The sequence below is a fragment of the Manis javanica genome, chromosome 2 (genome assembly GCF_040802235.1).
Source record: "Manis javanica isolate MJ-LG chromosome 2, MJ_LKY, whole genome shotgun sequence".
NCBI classification, from domain to species: domain Eukaryota; kingdom Metazoa; phylum Chordata; class Mammalia; order Pholidota; family Manidae; genus Manis; species Manis javanica.
In genome coordinates, this window is record NC_133157.1 from 25,624,893 (window position 1) to 25,651,971 (window position 27,079).

Genomic DNA, 27,079 nt, shown 5'->3' on the forward strand with positions numbered 1-27,079 from the left:
TATGAAAAGTATTAGGTTTTGGGTTTCTCAGGAAAATTCAGCCTGTCAAGTTTCATTTCAAGATCATCTTTTAGGGGAAGCTAGGAGTATTTTTAACACAACCTCTTGATATAGTTTTCTCATTTTGTAAGTTAAGTTACTCACTTGCGGGCTGTAGTGAGGATTAAATGTTAGAAACTGTCCCTGTCCTCAAGGAGATCTTAGCTTGTTGGAAGTTGGAGGGACAGACTATATATACATGGATATCTGTAGCAAAGGGTTGAGGAAGTAAAGGTCATGAAGCACACAAGGGGATTGTAAGAAAGGAAAGATTAGACTGAATGGTGGAAATCTAGGAAGACTTCATGTAAGAGATGGTGTCTAAGAGCAGTTGAGTTTTGTGAAGGAGTGGTGTTTAAGAACGGTGATAAAGGATTTCAGCAAGTGGAGTTTGGTGCAGGTGGAGGGGTGAGAGGAATAAGTATAAGAATATTTATGCATGCAGATAGAATCACAGGAATAAAGTCAGAGGGGTGTTTTGGGGACCATCAAGTGAAGTAGTATCATTAGCATATATAATACATTTAGGGGACTGTGGAAGGTAATGGGAGGGATACATCAGGGCCAGGCTGCAGAGAGCCTGGTTTTCTGGGATATGGCATTGGTCTCAGTCTGGGGCACAAGACACTGAAGGTTTAAAGCAGGGGAGTGATTTGACTAGAGCTGTGATTTGAGGACAATTAGGGAGTTGTGTGAAAGGTGAAGTGAAGAGCAGCTAGAGAGAGAGATAGAGAGAGAGAGAGAGAGAGAGAGAGAAACTATTTGGAGGATGCTAGATTTTTTCTAAAGACTGTCCCAGGGGAGGGCGTCAAAGCCAGGACAGTGGCTGTATGGATGGAGAGAATGGGTGTATGTGCTTAGTAAATTTATGAAAGCCTTTTTTTTTAAGAGTAGTTTTCTTAAATAATTTATTTTCAATAAATTAAAGTTACATAGCAAATTATAATCAGTGTTTAGAAACTCACAAAACACATTAACAAAATCTTTGGTTGATACATCTAATCACATTTGACAAAGCACAATAATTCAATTTCAATAAAATGGCATATAAGGAAAATTACCAAATGGTATTGAAAAGAGAAGAGCCTAATAATAAGGTGCTTGTCCATTTTCAATTCTAAAATACTTAGTGGCTGGACAGGGCTACAGAAAGCCTGGACAAAGGGCCAGGAGATCAAACACTGGGTCTTGAGTTTCCACTAACTGTCCATGTGACCTCTGGAAAGTCAATTCAAAATCCTCTGGACTTGTTTTCTCCTCTGTAACATGAGTAGAATGAGCCAATCTAATGATCCATATAAATCAATAGATCTGTTTATGCCTGGTTTCCAGAAGTTTCCAGTGGTGTCCACAGCAGAGTAAACACTTTTTTTCAAGTAACAGAGTAGCAGAGATGATATAATCTGTCCAAACTTTTCTGGTGGGTTCAAATGATCCATAAAAAGATATACTATCAGTGAACTATCATGTGTTTGAACCATAAATTCTTATACTGCAGTCACCACGCCTTAGGTATAAGACACCAAGGAAGACTGTAGAATGATTTACGAATTAGCTTCCAGTTCATGGATACCTTGTTCGAGGTTTTGCTCCATATGTACCTACAATTCCTTTTGACAGTCACTTTAACCTAACACAACTTGATACACCAAAATCCAAACTTGCTAAAGAAATAATTTAGGAGGTGAATTACATAAAGAAATATTTTAGGTATTTATTCGTTTATCAAAGGTATTTTCTGCAAGGTCTCTTTAATAATTATTCCCTTTGTATAGGTTAATGATAATCTCCTCATGACTTCTCAGGAGCATTCTGCTATATTTCAGCAGAAAGGCCCTCTCTGCTCACAGACATGGGCCCAACAGCAGAAAAGTACACAAATTCTGAGAAGAGCAATAAAATCCTATACTCAGATAAAGAGGTCTTCAGTGCCTTCCTTGGCAACATGTGAAAACTAAGATAATATAAAAATACTTCCAAAAGTGTTATTTTGATTTAATGCCAGATGAGAGGGTAAGTAATGTTGCTCAATTGACAGCTGTCATCACCACTTTGAGATGTACTATCACTTGGTAGTTTGGGGACCAACTGAAGTCCACATAAGCTTAAGAGAAAGAAATGCTAGTCTCTGTGTTTACATATACCCCTGGACTTTTCAAGTTCTGTAGGGAAGTTTACTGAATGCAGTTTAAAGAAAGGATCTAGAAGGAAAATGCATTCTTTTGAAAGTACTATTGAGAATGTGCGGGAAATAAAATGCCTCAGAGACAAACAAATGACATTATTTGTATTCTGGGCTCAATTATGGGACTCATCTTTGAATCCAATCATTGGCAGAATGGCACATGGTGGTGAGTTCTGCCAGATCCACACTGTTTCATTGACTTGAGTTCCACCCTCCCAGCGTAAGACAGAGCTAATGCTCCTGAGCAAGGAATACAAATGACAAGTTCATTAATCCATTAGAGTCTAGTATTACATTCCTATTGTCTACTCTAAATCTTTTGTTTAAACAAAGCTTTCTGTTAAATGAGTTGTTAAATGGTAATGTTTGGATTTTCATAATTATATTTGAATTTTACAGGTCTTCAATCAGCAGGAACTCAGGCTGAGTTAAAAGTTTTAATACCTGACATGTGAAACTAAGGGATTAGATAACCTATTTTAGCTACCTGTTTTTTATGAGAAAACCATGGACTGTAATTTATAAATTACCAAGTCCTTTCCTCTCAGATATAATCCACCTTTTGGCTTGAGAGATGACATGTACATAAATGGCTCTTTGCAAATAGCACCTCACATTTCTGTAGAGATAAAGGACATAGATATATCCACACGAATCTGCTGAGTTCCTGTGATTTTCTCCTTTGGGAGGTCTTTTCTCCACAGACTTTCCCACCGGTGTCTGGGTTGGTTTCTATAAGGACTACCTTCATATTCATTGACCTGAAGACTTATTTGGTTCATCCTTGATTAAATATGTCTCATTTTTCAAAACAAACTTAAAAATGTGTTCTGAGTGAAGCATGTTTACTCATCCATATGAGATCCACTATACAAAAATCACTTCCTCATATAAAATGGAAAACATATTGAGTAAAACAGTTATTTTCAAACCTGTGTTTAACCTATAATTTTTTTCTTTTTTTTTTTTTTTGCAAACAATATCTTATGCAGATCCTGAAGATATAAAACATACAGAGACGGGCTGTTCTGCCTGCAGCCCTGGGGGAAGGGAACTCCAAACCCACACTCCTCATGGCCTCCTTTGACTTGCTGCAGTTGTCCCTGCACCACCTCCTATGGAGCTGAAACTCATGCATCCTCATGTATTCATCAAGTTGACTCTGCGACGTATGTGCAAAGGGCTGTCAATAGCAGTGACTTCTGAACAAGGGCTGCCTGGGGTGAGGAGAGCCAGGGCCGCACTATGGAATGCAGTAGCTTGGGCTGGGCGAGGGAACCTGGTAGTCACCAGTGAGAGTCCTGTCTGGCAGCTGGGGGCCTTGGGGGAAGAGTCCCAGAATATCTCCCTGGGCAGCAACTCCCATTGGCTGCAGGCCTTGCTCCCTCAAGACATTGACCAAGAAGTTGATATACTTCATTGCCAGGCGAAGTGTCTCATTTTTGCTCAGTTTTTTGTCTGGAGGATGAGTGGGGATGAGCTTTCTCAGCTTGGCAAAGGCACTGTTGACATTCTGCTGCCTCCATCGTTCCCTGGTGTTTGTGAAGATCCTCCTGGTCATGTCTGAACTCCTAAGATGGGAAAGAGGAAAGGCCCTGAGGGCCAATACCTTGTAAAAAGCCTGGTAGGTATCACACGTCCTGCCAAGAACTTGCGATATTAGAGCTTTTCGAGCCAGATTTTAGGAAGTTCATTTTGTGTTCTGGTTTTTTAAAAAATTTCCTTTTGATAAGAGAAGAAAATGTGGAAGAAGAAAGGGCAGGGTAGGAACATATTTCAGCTCTTCCTGCCTGGCTATTTTGAAGCCTTCAGTTGCAAGACTGTTTTACTCCAACACCTCCATTACTTCTTTTATAACCAACACTTCCTAATTGTTCAGAATCAGGCACACTATAAGATGGAGTACATGTGTGACTGAAGTATATATTTAGCCAATATGGAGTTGAATATCAATTCTTTTAAAAATGCTAGGGTCTTATATTTCATGAGTAAGACAGTATTTGCAATGAAGATGACCATGCAGCTCTCTTTTTAGCTGGCAGGCCTCACCTGGATGGCTGGGCCCTCCTGCATAAGAGCTAGGATATGGGGGCTGGACCACATTTAGAGGAGGATGGATAGGGTGATGAAGAGTCTTGAAACCCTATTGTATGAAGAACAGAAGTGGGAGTATTTTGTGTGACAAAAGAAAAGACAAGATGGGTATGACAAGAGCTCACAGGATGGTCTGTTGGAGGAGGCGGCACATACATAACAATCACAGTGCAGAGTCCCAGATACTAAGGGCCTAAACCAGAACGCTGCTAACTAGAGAAAGGTGTAAAAGAATTGTGGTAAGAGTGAAATGATCAGGTCAATGACATGGAACTTTTCCTAAATTAAATCTGCCCTTTATTTTCATTTGGGCTTTCATGAGGATGTGAGCTGGTGGGTAAGCACCCCACATATCTGAAATAACTTACAGAAAACATCATGCAGAATGCCATGGAACTCAGTAGGTGCCCCTCAAAACACTAGCTTCCTTCCACCCCTGTTGCTTATGTTAACAGCCCACATAGCAGAAGGAGTTGGAGGGCTAAGAACTGGCATGTATGGTAGGAAGGGGTAGGCTCATTTTATTTTGAGATCAACCTAAAGAAATGACTTGTCAAGAGTGGGGGGAGAGAACAGAGGCTCAGCCTGAAGGCCTGCAGCTGAAGGCTGTGGGCCAACTGCACCCTTTGCAGCTGAACTGCAAGTTCTTGCTTGAAGTGAGATCCTAGCGGTGCACCTCCATGTGATCTCAGCATGCAGACAATGTTGAGAACCACTGCTCTACTCTCCAAATAGGAACACTCTAATCCCTAGCAAAACTGTGTTTAACAAGGAAGCAATATATGTACATACCAGGTACCTGCCCTCCTGGAGGGAGGTACAGCAGGAGTACAAAACGGGGGAAAAAGAGGGTTTAGCTCATTCACTAAGTCAACTCTAGATCCCTGGGGGTTCTTTTTCAAGCTGGGAAGAAAAAGATTAGGCAGGATAAACTAACTGATGTTCTGTTCTATGGGGGCTCAATCCTATTGTGCTAGAAGCAGACAGAAGAAATGGCAAGAGCAGACAGACTTCTGAAACATAGCCTGCCGTCCTAGGAGGTGCTTAATAATTATTTGTTGATTAATCCTCAAGGTGTTCTTTCTCCTTCTGCACAGGGGGAAATAGAAATTGGTGATTTAACAAGCTGGAAAAACTCAAAGTAGAGGTCACTGGAAAATCACTAAAGTACTTATTAAATCAAAGGAAAATTGCATTTAGTGTTCTTCTAATTATGAGAACTGATTGCTTCTAGTCTTGATTTCAGAGAAATTTAAGAGCTTAAAAATATATGCCCAATGCCAGAGAATCAGAAAACATCAGATAGATGCTGAAACGGGGAAAGCATTTTGCCCCAGGCTACATAAGGCAACAGTGGCAGAGCCTGTGTGCCAAGTCTGGGTATGTATGCATCTGTCACCACTGGCTCCTGCTGAGTCAGGGTCCATAACCAGGGTCAGTCTGAGGAAGTCTAGGGATGGATTCCAACTCAGAACAATGGTTTTTAAATATATAAAGTAAAAAGCCTTTGGTTCCCTTCTCAAAACAATAATTTTTTAAATGCATGAATAAAAATGTATAGACACATAAAAGAACCAATAATACTTAATAGCTTAGAATAATTCTAAAATTCAATATAGTAACACATGCCTTTGTTTTTAACACATTAGATTTATTTCCATAATTTCTACATAGTGATATGTAAATGATTTTTTTCAAAAGCTCTGCAACATCTGTAATGTGAAATGAAAATATCTATGATTTCTATTAGTGACAAAGTCACCAGTACTGTAAGTCACTGTAAATTATTACCCCCATTCATAAGTAAAAGAAATGATACATTTAAAGTAGAAATAAAGATGTAATTTTGTCCCATTCGAATACATAGAACCCCTGAGTTTATCTACATACCCCTGGGTGGGTGAGTGTCACAGACGCCAGGTTAGGAATGCCCGGGCAGGAGGAATGTCATGGTAAAAACAGTAGGAATGTAGGTGTGCACAAACTTCTCTCTACCTATGCTGTCACCACTGAAGGTAAGGGGTTACCAGAGAAAAGAATGACCATTATGCCCCCAAAGAAGGAGACCCTAGTAGGAACTGTTGCTTTTTTGCGCCAGTGATTCCTGGACACAGAGCCATGGGCCAACTAGAAAGGATGCAGCACAGGTGCCCGGCTAACATTCCTGCAGTGGCCTATCCTGGGCATTCAGACTTTAAAGTTCTCTTCCTGGTATTTGGTCCTGTGTGTTTGTCTGTCCTTTCATCTTTCTCTGGAAAGTAAGTACAAACATTCTCCAGAAAGGGGGAGATGAAGGGTGGTTTATGCAATGGGGAAGGCCAAGGTGCCTAACCCCCACACTAGGCACAGCTTTGCCTTTTGAAATTATTATAGAAGTAACACATGCTCATTTAATTTTTAAAAATCAAGCAGTACACAAGTGCATAGGGCAAAAAAATAAAAGGCTACCTATTATCAACCCACTTAGTCTCATTACACTGCAGTAAGCAGTTTGGTGTGTGTGTGCGTGGAAATAGAGAGATATAGATCTCCTTCATGTATACATACCTTTAAAAATCAGAACACATTATGCACGTTACTTTTCTCATAAGACAACTCTGCGTGTCGATGTTCAAAATAAGTACATTTACTCTGAATACCAGTCTTTGGGTAGGCACGTATGCACTGGGAAAGGCAGGCACCTGGTCCAAGATGGCTCAACACCCTCCTCCGGTCGGCAGACGCAGCTGGAATACCTCGCCCCCCAACCCCCGCCCCGCCCCGCAACCTGCTGCCCTTGCCCGGTTCACTTCCCGACCTTCCTTTTTTCTTTTCAGAACCTTTGCTCTCCCTTGCCTGCAGTGCCCTGCATTATAAGTGATTCAGGCGTCCAGGAAAGCATCTCAGGCTAAAGTTTCGCACGTGCCAGGCTTCCGGGAGGCGCTCACCTGGACGCAGAAGCTACCTAAGCGGCCTTCGGAGATGTTCTGCGGTGTCCTGGCATCGCGTATCAAAGCGAAGCGGCTGGGCCAGCGCTCTAGGGAACCTGCCTGGCTCCTGCAGAGCTGCGCCACTGCTCCTGCCAGGCGCAAAGCCCCCAGGTCCTCTTTCGGGGACGACTTGGCGGCTGCTACCAAGTCGCTGTCACACACCTGTCCTCCGGGGCGAGTGCGGCTGGGTCTCGGGGAGCTGCGAGGGACACCCGCTGGCCCACCCGGCGCCGGCGGCACCCCGTTCCCCCAGAGTCAACGCGCCTCCTCGCCCAGAGCCGGGAGCCCGCGCCGTCGTTGTCGCTGCCGCCCGCCGGGTGCGCCCTCGCCCCGCGCCGCCGCCTTTATAGGACACGCCCTTTGTTAGCGCGGCCGACGGGCCCTTCCCGCTGGGGACTCCCGCGACTCCCTCCCCGCTGCCCGCGCCCCGCTTCCAGGACCAGCCGTCCTTGCGCCCTGGAAAGGGAACAGAGGAGGGAGAACCCAGCTTTGTGTAAAGCTTGGGCGTAAGAGGGTCTTGTCACCCATCCAGGATGCAGCAAGAGGCCCGGCGGGCGCGCGGCTTACTGACCCTTTTCTCCAAGGTTCACGGCCAGTGCCGGTCGTTAATCAGATGTTAATCATTTAAGCCCCACTGAATTTCCAACCGTAGTTCAAGAATCACTTGCTTCAGAATCATGGGTGAGGGAAGGCAGCTCTCAACACCCACAACCCAGACCCACTACATCAGGCTTTATGGGGGTGGGATCCGAAATCTGCGTTTTCACTAAGTTTCCCTGCAGAGTAAAATGCACTGCCAAATCTACCAGTCCCTGCACTGGACAGATTCCCGGATTTAGTCATCTCGGTTTCCGCAGTGCTCCGCACAGGACGCGGTTATTTCAGTGGCCTCCTAACTGGTCTTCTTGCTCTGCACTCGCCTCTTTCTATCTGTTCCCCAACATCACCCAGAACGATCCTTCGAAAACCCAAGTCAGATTCCTAACCCTTCTCTGCTTAAAACACTTGGGTGGCTCTCCATTTTCATTAGGCATTAAGCTGAAGCTTTACAATGGCCCCCAAGAGACCCTTTACTGGACCTGTCTGTTCCTTCTCTCCCTGCAGTTTACTCAGCTTTAGCTACTCCAACCTCTGTTGTTCAGGAACACGCCAAGCACCCTCCTGCCTCAGCGCCTTTGCACTGTTTTCTCTGCCTGAAACACTCTGCCTCCAATTTATCCACATAGTTCTCTCCCTCACCTCCTTTCAATGCCCATAGTAGGCATTTGTATTGAATGCCTACTACGGGCTAGCGCCTGATGTAGGCACTGGGGACACAACTTCAAACAGACACAAATCCTTGCCCTCAAGAAGCTGACATTTTTCAGGTCTTTGCTCAAATGCTACTTTCCCAATGAATATTCTCTGACCACAATGTCTAAAATTGTACCCTCACACACACAAGGACTCTTCATCCTCCTGCCCTGCTGTATTCTTTTCCCTAGAACTCATCCCCATTTAGTAAATTTTACTCATCTTGTCTGTCCCCTTCCAACCTCAGTGAATAGGCATTCATCAAATGTTAGTTGATGAATGAGTGGATACGTAATGAATTTCTAAGCATTACACTCTGTAGGGTCCAGCATAGGATTTGGCATAATACAATCACAAATGCATTACAGCTTAGTGCATAAGAGCAAAGGTCTCTGGAGATGCACTGCCCAAGTTAAAATCCCTGGTCTACCCATTTATATGACCCTGAGAAAATTATGTAACTTCTCTCTGCCTCAATTTCCTCTGTAAGATGGGCGCAATGATAGGATTTGAGGATTAAATGAAAGAGCAAAAGAGGCAAAGCATTTAGCACTGTGCTAGCATGCTAGCACTCAGTCAGAATATTGTACATTTCATTGTGGTGGATTACATTGTTGTTATAAGTACTGTCTCCCTTCCCTGCTAGAGGATTGGAGACCCGCTGCTGCCATGCGACTCGCAGCGCCTCCCAGTAGGTGGAGGGAGGGATCAGGTTTGGCCACGTGGCTTGCATCAGCCAATGGAATGTAAGTGGACCTGAGACCTGTGATGATGGAGCAGAAGCTGTAAGAGTCAACACTTGGTGGGGCTCAGTCATGAGAATGTTGTGCTTGAGGTGCTTCCTTCAGCCCAAAAGCCATGGAGCAAACTTACAGCACTCACGTGACATGAGTGAAGAATAAATCTTTGTTGTTGTAAGTTACTGAGATTTTGGGTTGTTTGTCCCCCTCCTTTAAAAAAACGAGTACAGTTCTTTTTATAAATAAAAAAAAGTATTTGCATAATATGCTAAGTTTTCAGGTGCAGGAAGAAAAAGAAAACTCTATCTTCAAGGTGTTCACAGCCTTTGGGAAGGTGAGGACACAACAAAAATGACTAAATACAAGATAGATAGTCCTGAGTGCCAGAGAGAGTGAAATTAGAGCTAGGGAAGCAAAAGATGCTAGCTAGAGAATCAGATGTTGCTCGAGGGAGGACATTTAAACTAGGCCTTGAGGCACAATTGCCTCTGACATTTGTGCAGTCCAGGTACAAAGGAGACCCCTGATGCATCCCCATCCCCATTCTTTCCCCACCCCTCAGTTCTGTCCTGCTCTGTGAAGGACCTTGGGTATATGATGTGGGCTCCTGGCCCACAAGGACATAAGGAAGAGCCTTGTGCAGGGTCTGCAAATGGGCTGAGGGCCGTGTGAGCAGAAATTCAGGGGTCCTGGATATCCAGACTATGGTCTAAATTCAGGGGGTCTCAGATACCCAGAGTGTGGCCAAGAATGTGGGGAATGGGCACCAGGCGGCCCCTGGAGGAAGGTCAGAGCAGGGTCAGCTAAAGCATAGAATGCAAGGCAGGGGCCCTGGTTGCCTGGGTGCATGGGCAGAAGGGTGGGAAAGGCTGGGTAGGAATTATACATGGAGGAGTGGAGGGGAGGGCAGTCCATGAGAAGGAAACTGTGAGCCTTGAACATGGGGGTAACATGTTTAGATTTACAGGCTCATTCAGTTGGCAGAACAAAGGAGTACAGAGCACATTAGACAGAATTAATTGGTCAGTTTGTACACAGGCACAAAAAGGGCATTTAGAAACATAACCCAATATTTGTAAGCAAACATTTCCAATTTGTCTTCTTACTGCTCCTCTCTCTTCTTTGTGGGCCATGGAAGGGTAACTGCTGCCTTGCTCCCTGGTGCCCATGCTTTTCCACCTTGCCCTATTGTATCACAGTTCTGATAAAGCACATGATATATTTTAAATCAAGAAGCTAAAATTACCCTTCATCTTAGCCAAAAACCTGTGAGGTTATATATTCTCTTAATGGCATATTCTACAGTTGTAAAAAAGAATTGTGGCAACTGGGTAGCAAGATGAGAAATGTGTGACACTAAATGAAACAATGAGCCGTAAAGTAGGATCTGTGCACAACTGGACAAGGATTGAGAAAGGACAAAGACTACAGGGCAAGGAGCACAACAGTGTTGGCCAACAGAAGCAGGGTGGATGTTTGTTTTCTTTACATTATTGTCGGGTTTTGTAATTTTAAAAAGAGGGATAACACTTTTTTGGTGCACCATTCCGCTACCAGTGATTCTTCAGTGACGGGCCCTCTCCCATCCCAGGCTCCCAGTGTGGAAAGTCAGGGGCTAGGTCCTGCAGGGGCAGGGGCTGAAGTAGGAATTTACATAATCCGATTACTGGGGGATTAGTTTTGGGCAGCTAAACGCCTCTGTGTGCTTGAGCTAAAACCCTTACTATTCATGGCTCTCACCGCCCCCTGGAGAGACTGCACCTGCAAGGCTGGGAGGGAAGGGCAGGTCGCTAGGAGAGCTCTGGCACTGTCAGGCTTTCTGGTTCTGCTGATTAATTGATCTGTCTAGATTAGCCTGTGAATACTGGACCTCTAGTGCTGTGTGCAGGGGTTGTCGGCTTCAGGAAAGACCAAACCTGAAGGTTTCAGAGGGGATGTCTGTCAGCCCAGGTGGTTGGGGGCCAAGGTCATTTTGGCTGGAGATCAAGCAGCAGCCTCATTCAGTCTTACAACTCTCATCTTCCCCCTCATTCTTAGCCTCCTTCCCATCCCCAGTTCTGCATATCCAGGCCCCATGCACTGACTCATCTCTCCGTTTACATCCCTTCCTCCATCCACCTATTGTGTCTGCATCCATCACTTTATTCATCACATGAATTAGCTAGTTCTTGATAGCAGAATTTACTAGTAAGTCCTAGGTAGGTTTTATTCCTTCAAGCATTCTATCTCTAAAGTCAATTTTGGTACTTTGACATTTCAGAATCATTAGCAAAGTGTTATATAGTTATTCAATGATTTTAAAAATAATGTATCTGTGTTACTGCCTTTCTCCTGTTTTGGTTTCATGACTTCTCTCAGTGATCAGCTCTGCAGAAGTTTTCATTTTACTGTTCTTTTTAAAAAACTACCTCTGTGATTCATCATTTTTATGATTTTCTGATGCATTAATTTCTACTATATCTTTATTAAATCTGCTCTTTCTCATTTGCTTGTTTATTTTGTTCTCTTCACTTCCTATTCTTACACTGTCTTTATTAATTTTCATTCTCTCGTTTAATAAGAAAAGCATTTCAAGCTATGAATTTTCTTCTGATACACCTTTGCTGTCATCCCGTGTTGCCATGTGCAGCACTTTGTTATTAGTTTCCAACATCTGTTGTTAATTTTTTCTTTTTTAAAGTGATTTTAAAATTTCTTATTATATTTTTTGTTAACCATTTGCTATTAATTTCTAATTTTATTGCAGTGTAACCAAAGATATGCCTCATATATTTTTTGCTTTAGGGTATTTACTAAGGTTTTCTCTTTGGTAAAACATATGATCAACATTTTATAAATAATCCACAGGCACTGTATCCTCTGTTTGAAAAATACAATGTTTCTTATAAAATCCATGGGAGTTTTGGTCTATTTGGTCTGTTACAGTTGTGTAAAATCTCCCTCTACTATTTTGTGCCTGTTCCTTCCTTTTCGTTTTTCCAAAATTAAATTAAATTTAAATTTAAATTCCTTTGACTTACCAGTTTTTAAAAGGAGCCTCATGGCCATGTTGAATTCTTAAAAACAAGTCTCATTCTAGTTTCCTTGCTTATTGGCTCACCTACTCCACTGTACATGTCAGGAGGACAAGGACTTTGTTTCATTAATCATTACACCCCAGGAACTGTGCTCACTGCTAAGACATTTGCTGAATGAATGCAAGACAGCTCTGACTTATTTCCCCAAACAGCTGCCTCCAGCCTGCCCTGCTTTCTGTTAGACGACACATCGCTTATTTCTGTGATAGGAATTATTCCAAGGCCATGGAATGGTTTTTTGGTGATTATTTGGTTTTTAGGGAGAAAAGCATTTTGGCTGCTGTATGGAGGAGGCTAAGAAAGAATGTGAGCAGACTAGTTAGGAGGCTGTGGCAGGAATGCAGACAAGAGGGGGTGATGGTTTGACCTAGGGAGTGGCATCAAGCATCAACACTGGGCCAGGCACCAAATTCTCTGCTACCATTATTTAGTACTAAGTACTAGGTGTCCTGCTAGACATTTTACCCAATGTTCTCATCTCATGTGAGAAACTGTATATTTTGTTTACAAAGATACATAACAAGTTATCATGCTTGACAAAACAAAATATTCCTCCCAGGCAAATTAAATACTAAAATGTATGCCCAAAAAAACAAGCTTTCACATGCAGCTGACTCTGTTTTACTCGTGGTTCTTAGACAAACATCTTTTCTAGGACCAGTAGAGGCTGTAAATTCTCATGGATGTTAATGTCATTCCACTCACAGGACCTGCAACTTAGTGATTAGCTCACCTCTGAGGCTCTTCCTGCCTCCTCTTCCCTAACCTCCCCCAAATAAAAAAGTAATGAAGCAAGTAGCTGCAGATGAAACCAGGTGATGTAAGAAACCAGGGCATGTAGAAGGGAGAAATACGCTGACATGGCCCACATCTCTACCTGAGCACTGGAGGGGAGCTAGAAGAGGAGAACTTTGGTTTTCTCTTGTAAGGAAAGAGAGATTTGGTTATTTCATCATCATTTCTGGACTTCCTTGAGGCCATTCTCTAGTCATCACAGAAAAAGAAAGATGCCAGAATCTGGTTGTTTTGTGGCCCTGGACACACACAGACAGGAACAATAGAGGAAAAACTGGTTCCAATTTAGGAGGAAACAAACCTGCTGTCCACCGGGTTTTCCCCCTGCAGCATGCAGTGACTTTTACTGACAATGGAGGAGAAATAGTATTACTCTATAAACAAAGTCATCCTTACTTGGAAGACTGCCACGGCCTGCTGCTTAGTTGTTGCCAGACATCCTCTGTTTAAGAAGCAGCAAACGTTGAATCTCGGGATGGTCCTCAACTGGATCCAAATGTAATGAGCCCTGTTTGAATAACGGTGGGGAGAGTGATTCATCCACAATCCAGATTCAAATTTGCAAAGGTTTCCTGCACTGTTGTTTAACATTATCCTGCTGGTGCCCCGTCTTTGTTTCCTCCCTTGCCTGTCTGCTGTTTAATCCTGCACCTTGCCTGGGATGAGGGCAAGATGAAGTTACTGGTTTGAATTGTAAGTAGAGGAATTTATCAATTGGTTTCGAGCTGTATGATACTTTGTCACTTTCTCAAATAAATTGGTCACTATTAAAGAAATAAAAAGCAGAGAAATTTGGGGAAGAAAAGTTCCTTTTTGAGCCTGTTTCCTACAAAATGGGAATAATAACTACTCACTGATTTGCTGTGGATTAAGCTGGATAAAGTACTGCCTCACCAAGGGGGAGGCAGTTTAGTGTGGTAGCTAAGAGAAGGCCTTCGGTTTGGCTTTGGCGGCAGAGGGACTGGTGTTTGAGTCCTTGCTCTGGTACCAGTGGCCATCCTGGGAAAATTACTTAACTTCTCCCAGTCTCAAATTTTCTCAGCTATAAATTGGAAATAATATCAACTTCATGGGTTATTGTGAGGATTTAGCAAGCTAATGTACATAAAGTTAGTGATTTGGAGTAAATGCTTAAAAATGGTGGTAATAGGCATCTACTAAAATCATTGCTCAGTAAATGCTTTATTTTAATTACCAGGAAACTCTATCCAAAAACTACACAGGGAGTCTGAACACATGCCTCTATTTTTTTCCACTTTTTTCTTTCATTTTCCTAACCCGGTATCCTGGCTTCCACCTCTTTCCTTCCAGTTGCTTTGGGTCTTGTGCTGCTAAGAAGCATTTATTTCCTCCCACTATTTGAGGCAAACAGAACCCAGAGCTGGGTGAGGGAGATATCAGAGAGGGAAAAGAAAAGCTTCTTTTGAGCATCAGCCTCTCTCTACAATTAATTTCCATTCTCCAGCTACTCAGACCTAGGGGGGCCCCTTGGTAGCACCCAGCCACACACGCACATAAGTATCCCCACCAAGACACCTATTGTTGAGGCCAGGCGGGTATTTCTGTCCAGAGCAAATGTTGACCAGTGCAACAGAAAGCAGGGCATCTAACTGCCTGAGTGGACTTTTCTTCTCATCATTACAATTAGAGAAACACACAGCCCTGGTTGTGACCAGCTGCTGACACCCTCAAGACCAGGCTGGCTTGGCCTTGACTCTGTTGTAGGCCTGGAGCTGTGAATGCTTGTATTTCCAGCCAGTAAACCCAAAGGCAGTGGGGAAAGCAAGGGTGTGTGTGTGTGCTGGAATAGGGGCAGAACTAGGTACTGGAGAAAAGAAAGGGGTAGGGTACAACTTCCCTCTTTCTCTTTACATTCTTTGGGTTTTATATGAGACATGACTCATCAATGGGTCCCCTGGATGAAGATTCAGATGCTCTGTGAGCCACAGATAAGAGTACAGCCTTCTTGCAGAAAGTAAATTCATTGAATACTCCCCATAAAGTCAATGATGTCAGGCTTATCAGCTGCCGTCATTCTCCACTCAGCTCCCTGGTAACAAGACTTGAAATAAAGGCCTCAGCTCCAGGGGCTGGAGAGTGGCAAGGCAGGACTGGGCTGGGACCAGGCCTCTGCCCCCTTGGGCCAAATTTTAGGCAGGTGGGGGAAATCTGCCAGGCCTGAGCTGCCCAGAGCTTCCAGACTGACAAATCCCTAACCAAACACATACATATACTGAGAGGATAAGGGAGACAGTCTCTCACCCCTCAAATCCAGCAGATGTTTTCAAGAGGCTCCACTGGAGCTTCTCAGGAAAATTAGAGGATATCACTTTATGTCTAAACAATAGGAAATCTTGAATTCTCGCCACAGCTCACACCTCTGCTTATTGTAACATAGATACCGCTGTACAACTCAAGAGCACATCCATCTTTTCTAGCTGGTAGAGATTTGCTTTCTTTGCAAATTGTCTGAAGTAGGTTATAAGCTAGTGTTTCAGACTCGGTTCTGAGACTGGCACTGTAGCTGAAGCAGACTGTTTTAACAAGCCACAACCTGTTCTTGGCTCCCTTCTCGCTCACTGTGCCTTTGATCCTGACAGGCACTAAGGCTGGCCCACCCAGACCCCATCAGTCAGCAGTCCCAGCTTGCGCTGTCTGACCCAGGCAGCAGAATCTGGCTGGGTGGAAATGGGGGAGAATGAAAACAAGATGGACTTGGCCTGGCCGGATTTAGTAGCCAGAGTGGCTCAAAGCCAATGGGGTCCCGAGCTTTCCCATGGGGGTCAGAGATAGGGTAGGCCAGTGAGTTCAGCTGTTAGCATAAGCTGCCCTCTGAGTACAACTAGAATAGCTGTTCTTCACCCTTTGGAGACCAGTTTTCAGAGGTGAACAGACAACAGGGAAATGTGGACCAAGACCCAGAATTTAATATCTCTACTGGGCCCATCTCCTTTCCTGACTTCTGCTTTCCCTAGATCCCACAAGTAAGCCTTACAGTGTCCCCTCATGGCATCCATCCTGCCCTGGTTTCTAACTAAAGCAGCAGGTACAGAAACGGTTCCAGCCTCTTCCCCACATCACTCACACTTCCTGCATTGTGGTGTCCAAGCCTAACACTGACTGACCACTGTGTCCCCTTGTGTCCCTGCTCCCCCATCACTTCCCAGAAATTGCCTTCGTATTTTCCCCAGGGCCCAACCTCATTACCAGTTATCCTGCCCCAATTCATCTAACTGGGCTTTTGTCTTGGCTTTCAAATGCCTGCTCTGATTCCCTGGAGCCCTCTGGATAAGACCTTGGTCCCATCATCCTTCCTCTCTGTGGCCTGCAGCACTGCTCTTAAGCTCCACTTTCCAGACCAACCCCAAGGGCCCCATAGCCTTGAGCACTTCTTGCCCTGGATCATGTGACTGTGCCTGACACTGGCTGAGAATTCCCAGGAGTGACTTTACCTGAACCACTTGGGGTCTAATGCCCACCTAACTAGGCCTCTGTCCTCTGTCCCTGCAACTGCAGGGCAGAAACTCTGCAATCAGTCTTAATTCGTGGTAAATACTAAAAAATAGAACCATTAAAAAAACTAGTTTGGTGTTATCACTATTCAAAATTTAGCCTTTCTAATAAGTGTGCAGTGGTATCTCACTATGGTTGTAATTTGCATTTCCCTGAGGTTAACAGTGTTGAACATCTTTTTAAGTTATATTAGTAATATTATTGTCCTCCATCTTTACTTCTCAACGATAACTTTTACTCTCCCCAGAAAATGCTTTTCCATTTACCTTTGATTAGCAGTTTATGTATAGTTTTAGTATTTGTTACATGGGAATGAATAGTCATAGGGGAACCTTCTTTATTGGAGAAACAATGAAAGGTATCAAATTAGGTTAGAAATGAAAGGAGTAAAGTTGGACATTTCCAGTAAAGAGGGATATTTTTACAAAATTGCTGGAAAATGATACCTTTAGAAAGAGGAATATGCTGAAATTCAGCAGATTTTGTATTTTTGTGTCCAAAGGGAGAAATAAAGGACAAAAATATTAAATGTGAGGAAGCAGAGCTAAGGCACCAGTAACTACCTGGAAGCTCTGACTACAGAGTCACTCATCATACCAATGACAACACAGAAAATGGTTTCTAATTATCAGCTGAGCAAGAACTGGTTTATTAATATTTGCTTCAGGAAGACCTTGCAAGGAGGTGGGTGAAATTATGACAAAGAAAAATGTTATCTTCTTTTTTCCCAGTTTTACTGATGTAATTGACATATAACATTGTATAAGTTTAAGGTGCAAAACATAATGCTTTGGTTACAAGTTTAGGTAATAATCATCACCTCATATAGCTAAAAATTATTGTTTGCTTGTTAAGAGAACTCTTAATATCTATTCTTGTAGCAACTTTCATTTATCCAGTCTTGTTAACTATAGGCATCATGCTGTACACTATACCCCCAGAATTTTTCTTGTAACTGGAAGTTTGTACCTCTTGACCACTTCATCCAATTCCCTCAGCCCCTACCCCTGCTTCTGGCAAAAACCAATCTGTTCTGTTTCTGAGTTTATTTTTTTTTAGATTCCACATAGAAGTGAGATCATAGAGTATTTGTCTTTCTCTAACTTATTTCCCTTAACATAAGGTCCTCAACAGTCACCTATGTTGTCACAAATGGCAGGGTTTCACTCTTTTTTGTGGCTGAATATTATTTCATTCTATATATACCACTTCTTACCTATTCATCCACTGATAGACACTTAGGTTGCTTCTGTATCTTGGCTATTGTAAATAAAGCTGCCATGTACAGGGGGTGCAGGAAGCTCTTTGGGATAGTGATGTCATTTCCATCTTCTATAAACTCAGAAGTGGAATTGCTGGATCATATGGTGGTTCTAGTTTTAATTTTTTGAGGAACCACCATACTGTTTTCCACAGTGATTGTACCATTTTATATTCCCAACAAGAGTGTATAAGGGTTCCTTTTGTTCCACATCCTCACCAGCACTTGTTAGCTCTTGCCTTTTTTGATAATAGCCATTCTAACAGGTGTGAGGTGTTGTATCATTGTTGCTTTAAATTGTATCTCCCTGATGATTAGTGATGTTGAGTACCTTCATGTCTGTTGGCCATTTGAGTATCTTCTTCGGAAAAATGTTCAGTTCCTTTGCACATTTTTTAAATTGGATTATTTGGGGTTTTTTTGCTATTGGTTTATGAGTTCCTTATATATTTTGGGTATTACCCCCCTCTCAGGTACATGGTTTGCAAATACTTATTTCCAACACGGAGGCTGTTTTCATTTTGCTCACTGTTTCCTTCTGTTGCGTAGTTTTTTAGTTTGATGTAGTCCCACTTGTTTATTTTTGCTTTTGTTGCCTGTGCTTTTGGTATCAAATCCAAAAAATCATAACAAGACCAATGTCAAGGAGCTTTTCCCCCCATGTTTTCTTCTAGGAGTTTCAGTTTCAAGTCTCACATTTTAAGTTTTTAATCCTTCAGAATTAATTTTTGTGAGTGGTATAAGATAGGGGTGGGTCTACTTTCATCCTTTTGCAAGTGAATATCCAAATTTTCTCAGTCCCATTTATTGAACAGACTATATTTTCTCTATAGAGTATTCTTGACTCACTTGTCAAATATTAGTTGAGTATATGCGGATGGGTTTCTTTTTGGCCTTCTGATTGTATTTCATCAGTCTGTGTGTCTGTTTTTATGCCAGTACTTCACTGTTTTGATTACTACAGAATTGTACTAGTTTGAAATCAGGAAGTATGATGGCTCCAGCTTTGTTTTTCTCAGGATTGCTTTGGCTATTGCTTTTGGTTATTTGGTTAGCAATGCTGAACATCTTTTTAATGTGATTATTTGCCATCTGTGATTCACTCTCCAGTGAAACATCTGTGCATGTCTTTTGCTCTTTTTATAATTGTATTTTTTTAAACTTGAGTTTTCAGGTTCTTTACATATTCTAGGTACTATTCTTTTTTCAGATATATAGTTTGCAAATTTTATTTTAGTTTTTAGCTTGACTTTTCATCCTTTTTTTAGGCTTTTGCAGAGCAGCAGTTTTTAATTTTTGTTAAGTCCAATTTATCATATTTTCCTTTTATGGATTGTGCTTTTAGGGTCAAGTCTAAGAAAGAACTTTTGTTTGCCCTAGATCATGAAGATTTTCTCCTATTCTTTTTCCCTAAAAGTTTCATCATTTTGCACTTAAGCACATGATCCACTTTGAGTTAATCTTTGTATAAACTATGAGGTTCAAGTTGAATTGAAGTTTGTTTTTTTTTGACCTATGGATGTCCAATTGCTGTAGCATGAATTGGTAAAAAAGTTATCCTTCCTCCATTGATTTTGCATTTTTGTCAAAAATCATTTGAATGCATATGTGTGTCAACTTCTGGGTTCTTCATTCTGCTCCATTGATCTACATGTCTATCCTTGTACCAATATCATATTGTCTTCATTATTGCATTAGTTTGTTAGGGCTGCCTAACAAAATATTACAGACTGGCTGGCATAGATCAGAAATGAAATTTCTCTAGAAGTCCAAGATGAAGATGTTGGCAGAGCTGCTTTCTTCCGAAGGCCTCTCTCTTTGGCTTGTTTATGGCCATCTCCTCCCTAAATCCTCACATAATGTTCTTTCCTCTGTGCCTGTCTGTATCCTAATCCCTTCTTATAAGGATATCAGTCATATGGCTTAGGGCCCACACATCTGACCTCATTTTACCTAAATTTTAGAAAAGCTGTTCTGGTGGCAAGATTACTATTTTGCCAGATTGTTTATGTATGTTAGTGGCTGTTATTTCTACTGCATGCTTCAAAAATAAATACAAAGTATCTCAAGTAGTTAGAAAAATTTTATTCATCACCCCAAACTGGATTATATATTACATATTCTGATCAAAATAATATTAAAGGTATTTTCAGTAGTACCACAAACTATTTGTACCTGAAGATAAAACCAAAGAGTAAACTGGTAAACATACACTGAAATTTACATTTAAAATATCACTGTTTAGAAAATTCACATACATATTTTTCTGGTTATGAAGTGGAAGGGATACACAAATAGCTACATTATGATTTTCATTTAAGAAGCACATGAACTATTCCCCATGCTCTGAATGAGTCATCACAAAGTGAAAAAATCTTATAATTTTTTTAACAGTGCATGAGACAGTATATCGTTTTATAGTGCAAAATACAATACTTCCGATTCTCCTCATACACCCTCTCAAACCCACTGTGAGAGTGCTCATAAGTAGACAATGGCTGGCCAGTGGGTTCTTACATAATCTCTGCATGGGGTTGGGTTGGGGAAGGCAAGAGGGTCACTGCACTGGAAGTACTGAGAATACAGAAGCAGAAATTTTTCATTAGAAAAATTTGTACTTGCCTACTTTAGTACTGGATCTTTACAAAAAGCATCACTACTGAATTGGTCTGATTGACCTATTAACTATAGTTAGGATTTCATTCTGATATAGAGCAGCTTAAGAGCATCACATACCATGTTGATTCTTGTTTAAGACAGAAACACAAATTTGGGGGAAGAAGGTAGAAAAGAGTATTTTCAATTGTCCTTTATTAACACTGATATAGGCATTAATCAGATACATAATTAAATGAAATTAAGTATTCCAAATTCTTTCCCTCGCCAAATCATGACTCATATCTGACTTTGGCTGGGCAGAGATTTACTAATAAGGAGGTGTGGGTTTACCTCTAGGAAAGACTAAAATAATGCAAAAGAAATCCATAGCATAGAAGATATCAAATCTAGAGTGGTACAGGGAGTAAATTGCTTAGGATCAAGGCAACAGGTAACATGTAGGAGAGTAGGAGACAACAGCTTTACCAACAAAATGAAACAACAAGTTCTGTTTAGAAAAGAAGACAACTTGGTAATGTCTCTTAAATCATAAACTATATAATTTGTCCCTTAATGTCTTGGTAAAATGAAACAATGTTTTCCTAAGTAAATTTAGTCATACAACCTTCTGAGGAAGGATTGTATTCTGGACCAGTTTCTTTAATCCCATTACATAATTATAAAAAAAGGGACTTTTAAGTAGGAAATGGAACATATATTGAGTATTTACTTAATCCCAGGCCTGATGGTAAGCAGTTTATATTTCATTTAATCCTAACTAAAAACATTTATCCCATTCACTCAAGCAGAAACTGAGGCTGAGAGGTCCCCCACAAAAATGGGAATCCCACAGAATGAAGCTGGGAATCAAACTCAGGTCTAATTTCCAAGTTTGTGGTCTTTTCATGCCAACATGCTACTGCCTTCTCTAAGTGAGACATTAGAGGTGACCTAGCCCAGGACTTCTGGGAAATCCTTTTGACTAGTCAGGAACTGGAGTTTTTCCATGCTTTAAAGGTGTTACAAATGATGATTATGTTAGAAGGTGGAAGTGTGGCACTTTCTCTGACTTGGTTTTGAGGGGACATTTCCCCTGGGACTTACAACATTAAGGATGAAAGAATTGTTTGTTTTCCAGAAGATGGAACTAGGGGAGACTTAGAAACATTTGCAGCCTTAGGCTTGGGATATTGGGTAAGATTTTAGGTTCAGTGTGGGAATTCATTGCAATTGTGCTTCCCAGATGCAGCCCTAGTCCCCAATCTATAAACCCCTTCTTCCCTGTGTAAGACCTTGCTTTCCTGTGAGCCATTTGAAGCTCTGTAATCCTGTTAAGACTAGAAGCAATGGTTTGGAGACACAGAGGAAAAAAATGAATAAGCACAATCTCGTCTCAATTACTTGTATCCATAAGAGAACCTCAGTGAAGAAGATGAGGAGGGATGCTTCAGAAACGGGCCCTTAACAGACTGGCACAAATGGTTTCCTCAGGAAGAAGGGTAAAATAGCAATAGAATGCTTTTTCAGCTCAAGAGAATCAGGTCCTCCTGGATATTAACAATGTCGTGACCAAAGCTGATGTGTCCAAACATGAACTTTTTCACCTTTTGGAGCTAAGGCATTTTTCAGATAAAGGCAGGAAGACATCCTAAGAATTCTAGACAGGAAACAATTCTCCTTGACCTCTTTGTCACCTCAGTCTTTCAATCTGAACAGAAAGATTAAGTGGGGAAGGAAGAAACATCCTGAAACTCAATCCTGTTGACGCATGAGATGACTTCTCTGCCAAGTGCCTCGACAGGGGTTAAAGATGCTGGGCTATGATGCAACGAAACAGGCACTGGGCCAAAAGTCATGGCATTCCTGAGTGTTAGCGTCAGTTGTTTCTTTCTGGGCTTATTTACTTAAATATAAAATAAGAGGGTTAGAATGAATGCTGCAGTGAGGTCCGTAGCTTTTAAGATTCAAGAGCAAGATGATTTTCACTTAACTGTTAACTGGTTTTGGAGAGATGGCGGCAGACACTCTGCCATCTAATGGTTGTACTTAAGGGTTTGTAGCTATGGCATGGAGGAAATCTGCTATCCCACTCTCCAGCTTCTCAGAGATGCTCCATTTTGGGAACTCCAGTTCTATTCCAGAGGCCAGACATAGCTGCAGCAGAGCAGAGAAGTACAAGTGCTCCCTTCCCAGAAAAGGGCTGAGAGGCCAGCTGGTTGTGGAGGGAGAGGTTGCCAGTCTGTCCTTCAGGACCTCTCTGGGGATATTCATGGGTGCCTACCTTCCAACAAGTTAATGTAAGAGGTTTTCTCCTGCTCAGCCATGCAAATAGAACCTCAAAGTGGTCAGATCAGGAGAATTACTGGTGGCAGGCTCAGGTGAGGAAAGAAATCTAATGAGGTGTTTGCGGTGGCTCCACCTGACTCAGGGTCTCTGGACACTTAGCAGAGTGCAGTTGTAAGAAGCACAGGATGAGGTATGGCTGAACCACATCAAAGGCAAGCCCATCCTTCAGCGTCTGGGGAAAGGCTTTCATTCCCCCAAGTCAGAGTAAGACCCACGAGCTGAAGCCTGTGAAACCAGAAGGCAGTCAAGAAAGGTATTTTAGCAGCCAGTGGTCTATGAAGGGAAGGATATGGAACCTATGTCAATGGGGCCAACATATCTTAGATTTTGGACACTTCAAGACCTTGGACTTCAGGGACAAATAAAAAAGAAATAACCTCAATAGGGGCAGGTAAACCCCCCTGGCAAACAGCAGGAGTCCCAAGTTGAAATGGGCAGAAATGTGCATTCTATGTACTTCCAGGTGCTGACCACAAGTAAATGGTCCTCACTAAGCAGAGTGGATTTTGCCCAGGAACACTAATATTATATTTTTCAACCCTGAAAAATGAAATTAGGTTCAGCTACTTAGAATTTGAGTATGGTTTCTATGACCTGATTTTCTAGCAAAGAGAAAGCTGGATCCAATGGCCTGTCTTTTGGGAACAACTTTGCTGGTAATCCATAAAAGGGCCCTGAAAACCTACTTATGTTATTTATGAAAAGACCCAATGTTTATGCACTGAAAACTCATCCTAAGAGAGAATGGTCATTGGTTATCATTTATCAAAAAATATTTTTTTTGTTTTTAAACTTTGGAGTGGGGTGGTTGTAGGATACTTTCACCAACTTTGCTCTAGGAAAATTGTCAGCCTATCCCCTCACACCTTCTGGTTTACATTTCTAACACTCCTATTATACTCTAGTTTTAAAGGAAAATTTGTCCATCTGGTCCAGGAAGTAGTCCTGAATGGCCAAGATAAAATGTAAGACTAGCTTCCTCTCCCGGACAAAGAAAAAGACAGAGCTTATTGTGCCTACATCTCCCTTTACGTCAGGCTTTGCCTTTAAAAGTGACTCAGGAAGAGATGGGAGAGACAGAGAAGTCCCACCCAGCTCACCAGGGATGCATCTGAGGGAGAAAAGGACACTGGAGGGTTTCAGAGCAAGTGGTACTCAAAGCAGAGAAGCCCGAGTTCTTGTGCCATCAGTATTCAGCGAACAATAATGGACACTGACTACAAACACTGATCTGGGGTGGGGAACAGCGAACAGCTGCCAGGTTTGCATTTACCTTCATTTTGGGGACACAATGCAGTACTGGAGAGGGAACAAGTAAGTTTACATAGCATTTAAATTGGTTTATGGGCCACAATGAAAGACATGAATGAATAATATACTTAAGAGTCCAATTAGGAAAATATAGAGGTATTTCTAGTATTTTAGTGCTCACAATAAAACTGTGAAGTATAAGGATTATCAATTCAAAAAAGATTAAAAGTCCACAAATAGCACATATTTTTACCTAATAGATGGTGGAGAATGAACCAAGGAATACAAGTTTTGTGAAACTACAACCTGGTAGCATGGTCTCTTGAAAGATTTGTCAACAGTGCTACCAGCGGTCAGTGAAAATATTCTCACATAGCTGGAAATTTAAGCATAACACAAGCTTAAGCTTTCTTTTCAGTTCAAATATGAAAATCAAGTGTACAGAAACTTACATATCTTTGACAAGGCTAAAAATGAGCTCTCATTCTCTTATAGAATGATGTCCTGTGCTCTAAATCATTCCACATCAGGTTGCTTGTAAAGTGAATCTGCTAGTAACTTTTTTTGATGCTGCCTAAGGTCTGATGTCTTTGATATAAACTCAGACTCCACAACCTTAAAAGCAGCACTAATATACAAACTTAAATGCTCAGACCAGACAGGTCATTCTTTTTAACTAGAATCCTTCCTTAGCTTCGCCTAGCAAGCCCATCTTCCAGTCCAAACATCATCTCTAACATTTGAAAGCACCTAGAGAACAGATGTTCTACATGAGCTCTTCAAAGGATGAGGGAGTGTCCCTGAAGGAAAACTGGTGTGCTACAAAGGGTGGGGGAGAGAGGCAGGTTCTGTCTCACTCACCTCTGCTTCTCCACTATCATCTAGCAGTGTACCTGGCACTCCTTAATATCTGTAAAATGAGAGAATTAGATCAAATGGCTCAGGAATTAGAACTCTGTCTTCAAACTCGTCATTTTTCTTTGTTTCCTAGTATGAAATATGGACACAAATCTTTTTTAACAGTTATCCACCTTTACTCAGGAAGGGAATTCTACTATTTCAACCTACTGTCTCAGAATAACTGGATAACTTCATCCCACTCCGAAATAGGCCAGATTCCATTGGGCTGAACATTGGGGGGAGAACGCTTCCAGTCCCATGTCTTCACAGGAATCTTCCAGGTCTTACCATAGTTGGCTTCAATGTATTCGATGGTTTCACAGGGCACATGAACCTTCATGTCTACAAATTCAGTCCAGCACAGTGTAAACTTGGGGAACAGGTATCTGTGGTCAAACAAAGGCAACGTGGAGAAGCGTCAGACTTCAACAGTGGAAGTTTTGGCTACGGAACCCAGCTGCCAGTTCACTCTTGGCTGAAGGGCAGTCCTCTCCCACTAAATGGCTGTGAGGGTAGCTACATTACACATTTTGTTGTTTTTTACTGTCCAGCATCCCTCTCCTCTTCTGTTAACCCCCAATCTCCCTCTCTTATTCTCAGTCTGTATGATTCAGGAGGGGCTGGCTCTACCTGTAGGCTCCAGAGACAGGTAAAGAAGACCCAGGCCTAACTAGGAAATTATAGTGATTGGTTCAGGGATGGGAATATACACAAATTGGGCAAATGAAAGTCACCTGTGGGGTTTCCAGGGGAACTATTATTCATTTTTCAGAGGTTTCTAAGATGGTAGGATGGAAGTTGAGCACTACTGGTCTTTTGCTCTCTGTTAGCAGGGAGAACCTCTTATAATGAAGTCAATGCAAAAGGCTAACAGAGATGAAAACTCTAGGACGTGCATGGATTTGGCTGCCGCTACTCCTTAAACACCTCAAGTAAACCAATAAATATATAAATACTCTTTTTGACTACATTTCAAACACTTGCAATTCTGAATACATGGAGGGAGGAACAGGTAACATTGACAAAGGAAACAAAACTCTCTTTGTTGGCCAGAGAACCTGCATTGATCCTGGAAATACAGGATATTTTTCAACATCAGCAGCACAGATGCCTTTGTGACAGGTTGTATTAATTTCTTTGTCCTGGGTTCACTATGGTCCCAGGTGGCTTTGGATGGATGACCTACCCAGGGTCAGCCAGGCGTTTCTCAATTCCTTTCCTGAATCAAACTGTAAGTGAGTAGGTCACACCACAGTACATGAATATGGTGGAACCCACTAAGTTGGCTTTTTGAGTAAAGCTTCACATTCCCACCCATTCCTCAAATGCAGGAATACAGATCTAATGCTTGAATGTACTGTAATTCAACAGTATTTCTCTTAAAGGACAGCTATACAGACCACCTTCCTGCTCTTTTATTTTACCACCTGCTCTTTTTTCATCTCTGTTCTCAGTTCCAAACTTACTCTTTTCTTATTATTTTTTATAGTTTACAGATCATTAAATCCCCATCAATTCAAACTGCTACTAAAAGAAGAAATACTAAAATAAACACACATGTAAGGTGAATCATCTTTTCTTTCACAACATGGACTTCCCGAGGATGTAGAGCAAGCAGGACTCCAAGATGCATTCCCAGGCTTCCATCCCTCACATGAACCCACTGTAGTTTCTGCCTCTCTTTCTTTCATCTCAAATGCTAACGAACATTTCTAAGCCAGCCTAAGGAATATTAGTTATAATGAATTTTATTCTATCTATAGCAGAACTATTTCAATTAGTAGGTAAGTTTCAGAAATTAAACCAAAACATGTATCTTAAAGGTACTTTGGATCAGTAAGTTAAATTCAATGTATTACTAAAGAGAGCTAAAACTAGCAGGTCTATAAGACTTAAGTTTGTATTATAGCCCTATATTCTGCATTGGTGTTTTCTGAAAATTTTCTTCCTTTCACAACATGGCAAGAACTTTCAACAATGAGATTTGAAGCAGCAATAGCAGAGATCATAGAAATCGA

At 41.8% G+C, this 27,079-nt stretch overlaps 2 protein-coding genes across 10 annotated transcripts in view; both read right to left on the minus strand.

The window, feature by feature from the left end:
- Positions 1–805: 805 nt before the first annotated feature.
- On the minus strand, positions 806–3,785 carry TAL2 (TAL bHLH transcription factor 2). Its single transcript, XM_073226795.1, has one exon. It carries the CDS (start codon positions 3,783–3,785, stop codon positions 3,468–3,470), a length of 318 nt encoding a protein of 105 aa, XP_073082896.1. The 3' UTR covers positions 806–3,467.
- FKTN (fukutin) overlaps positions 3,683–27,079 on the minus strand; it is a 73,098-nt gene continuing 49,701 nt past the window's right edge. For 5 of the 9 annotated variants that reach the window (XM_073226748.1, XM_073226733.1, XM_073226758.1 and 2 more), the window contains one exon: positions 20,032–25,447. In XM_073226748.1, coding sequence (XP_073082849.1) covers positions 25,234–25,447 — 214 coding nt within the window. In that variant the 3' untranslated portion in view covers positions 20,032–25,233. Of the gene's footprint in view, positions 3,820–13,588; positions 13,701–20,031; positions 25,448–27,079 lie in introns of those variants that run through there. The other 4 variants (XM_073226779.1, XM_073226761.1, XM_073226782.1 and 1 more) reach the window with 4 other exon arrangements.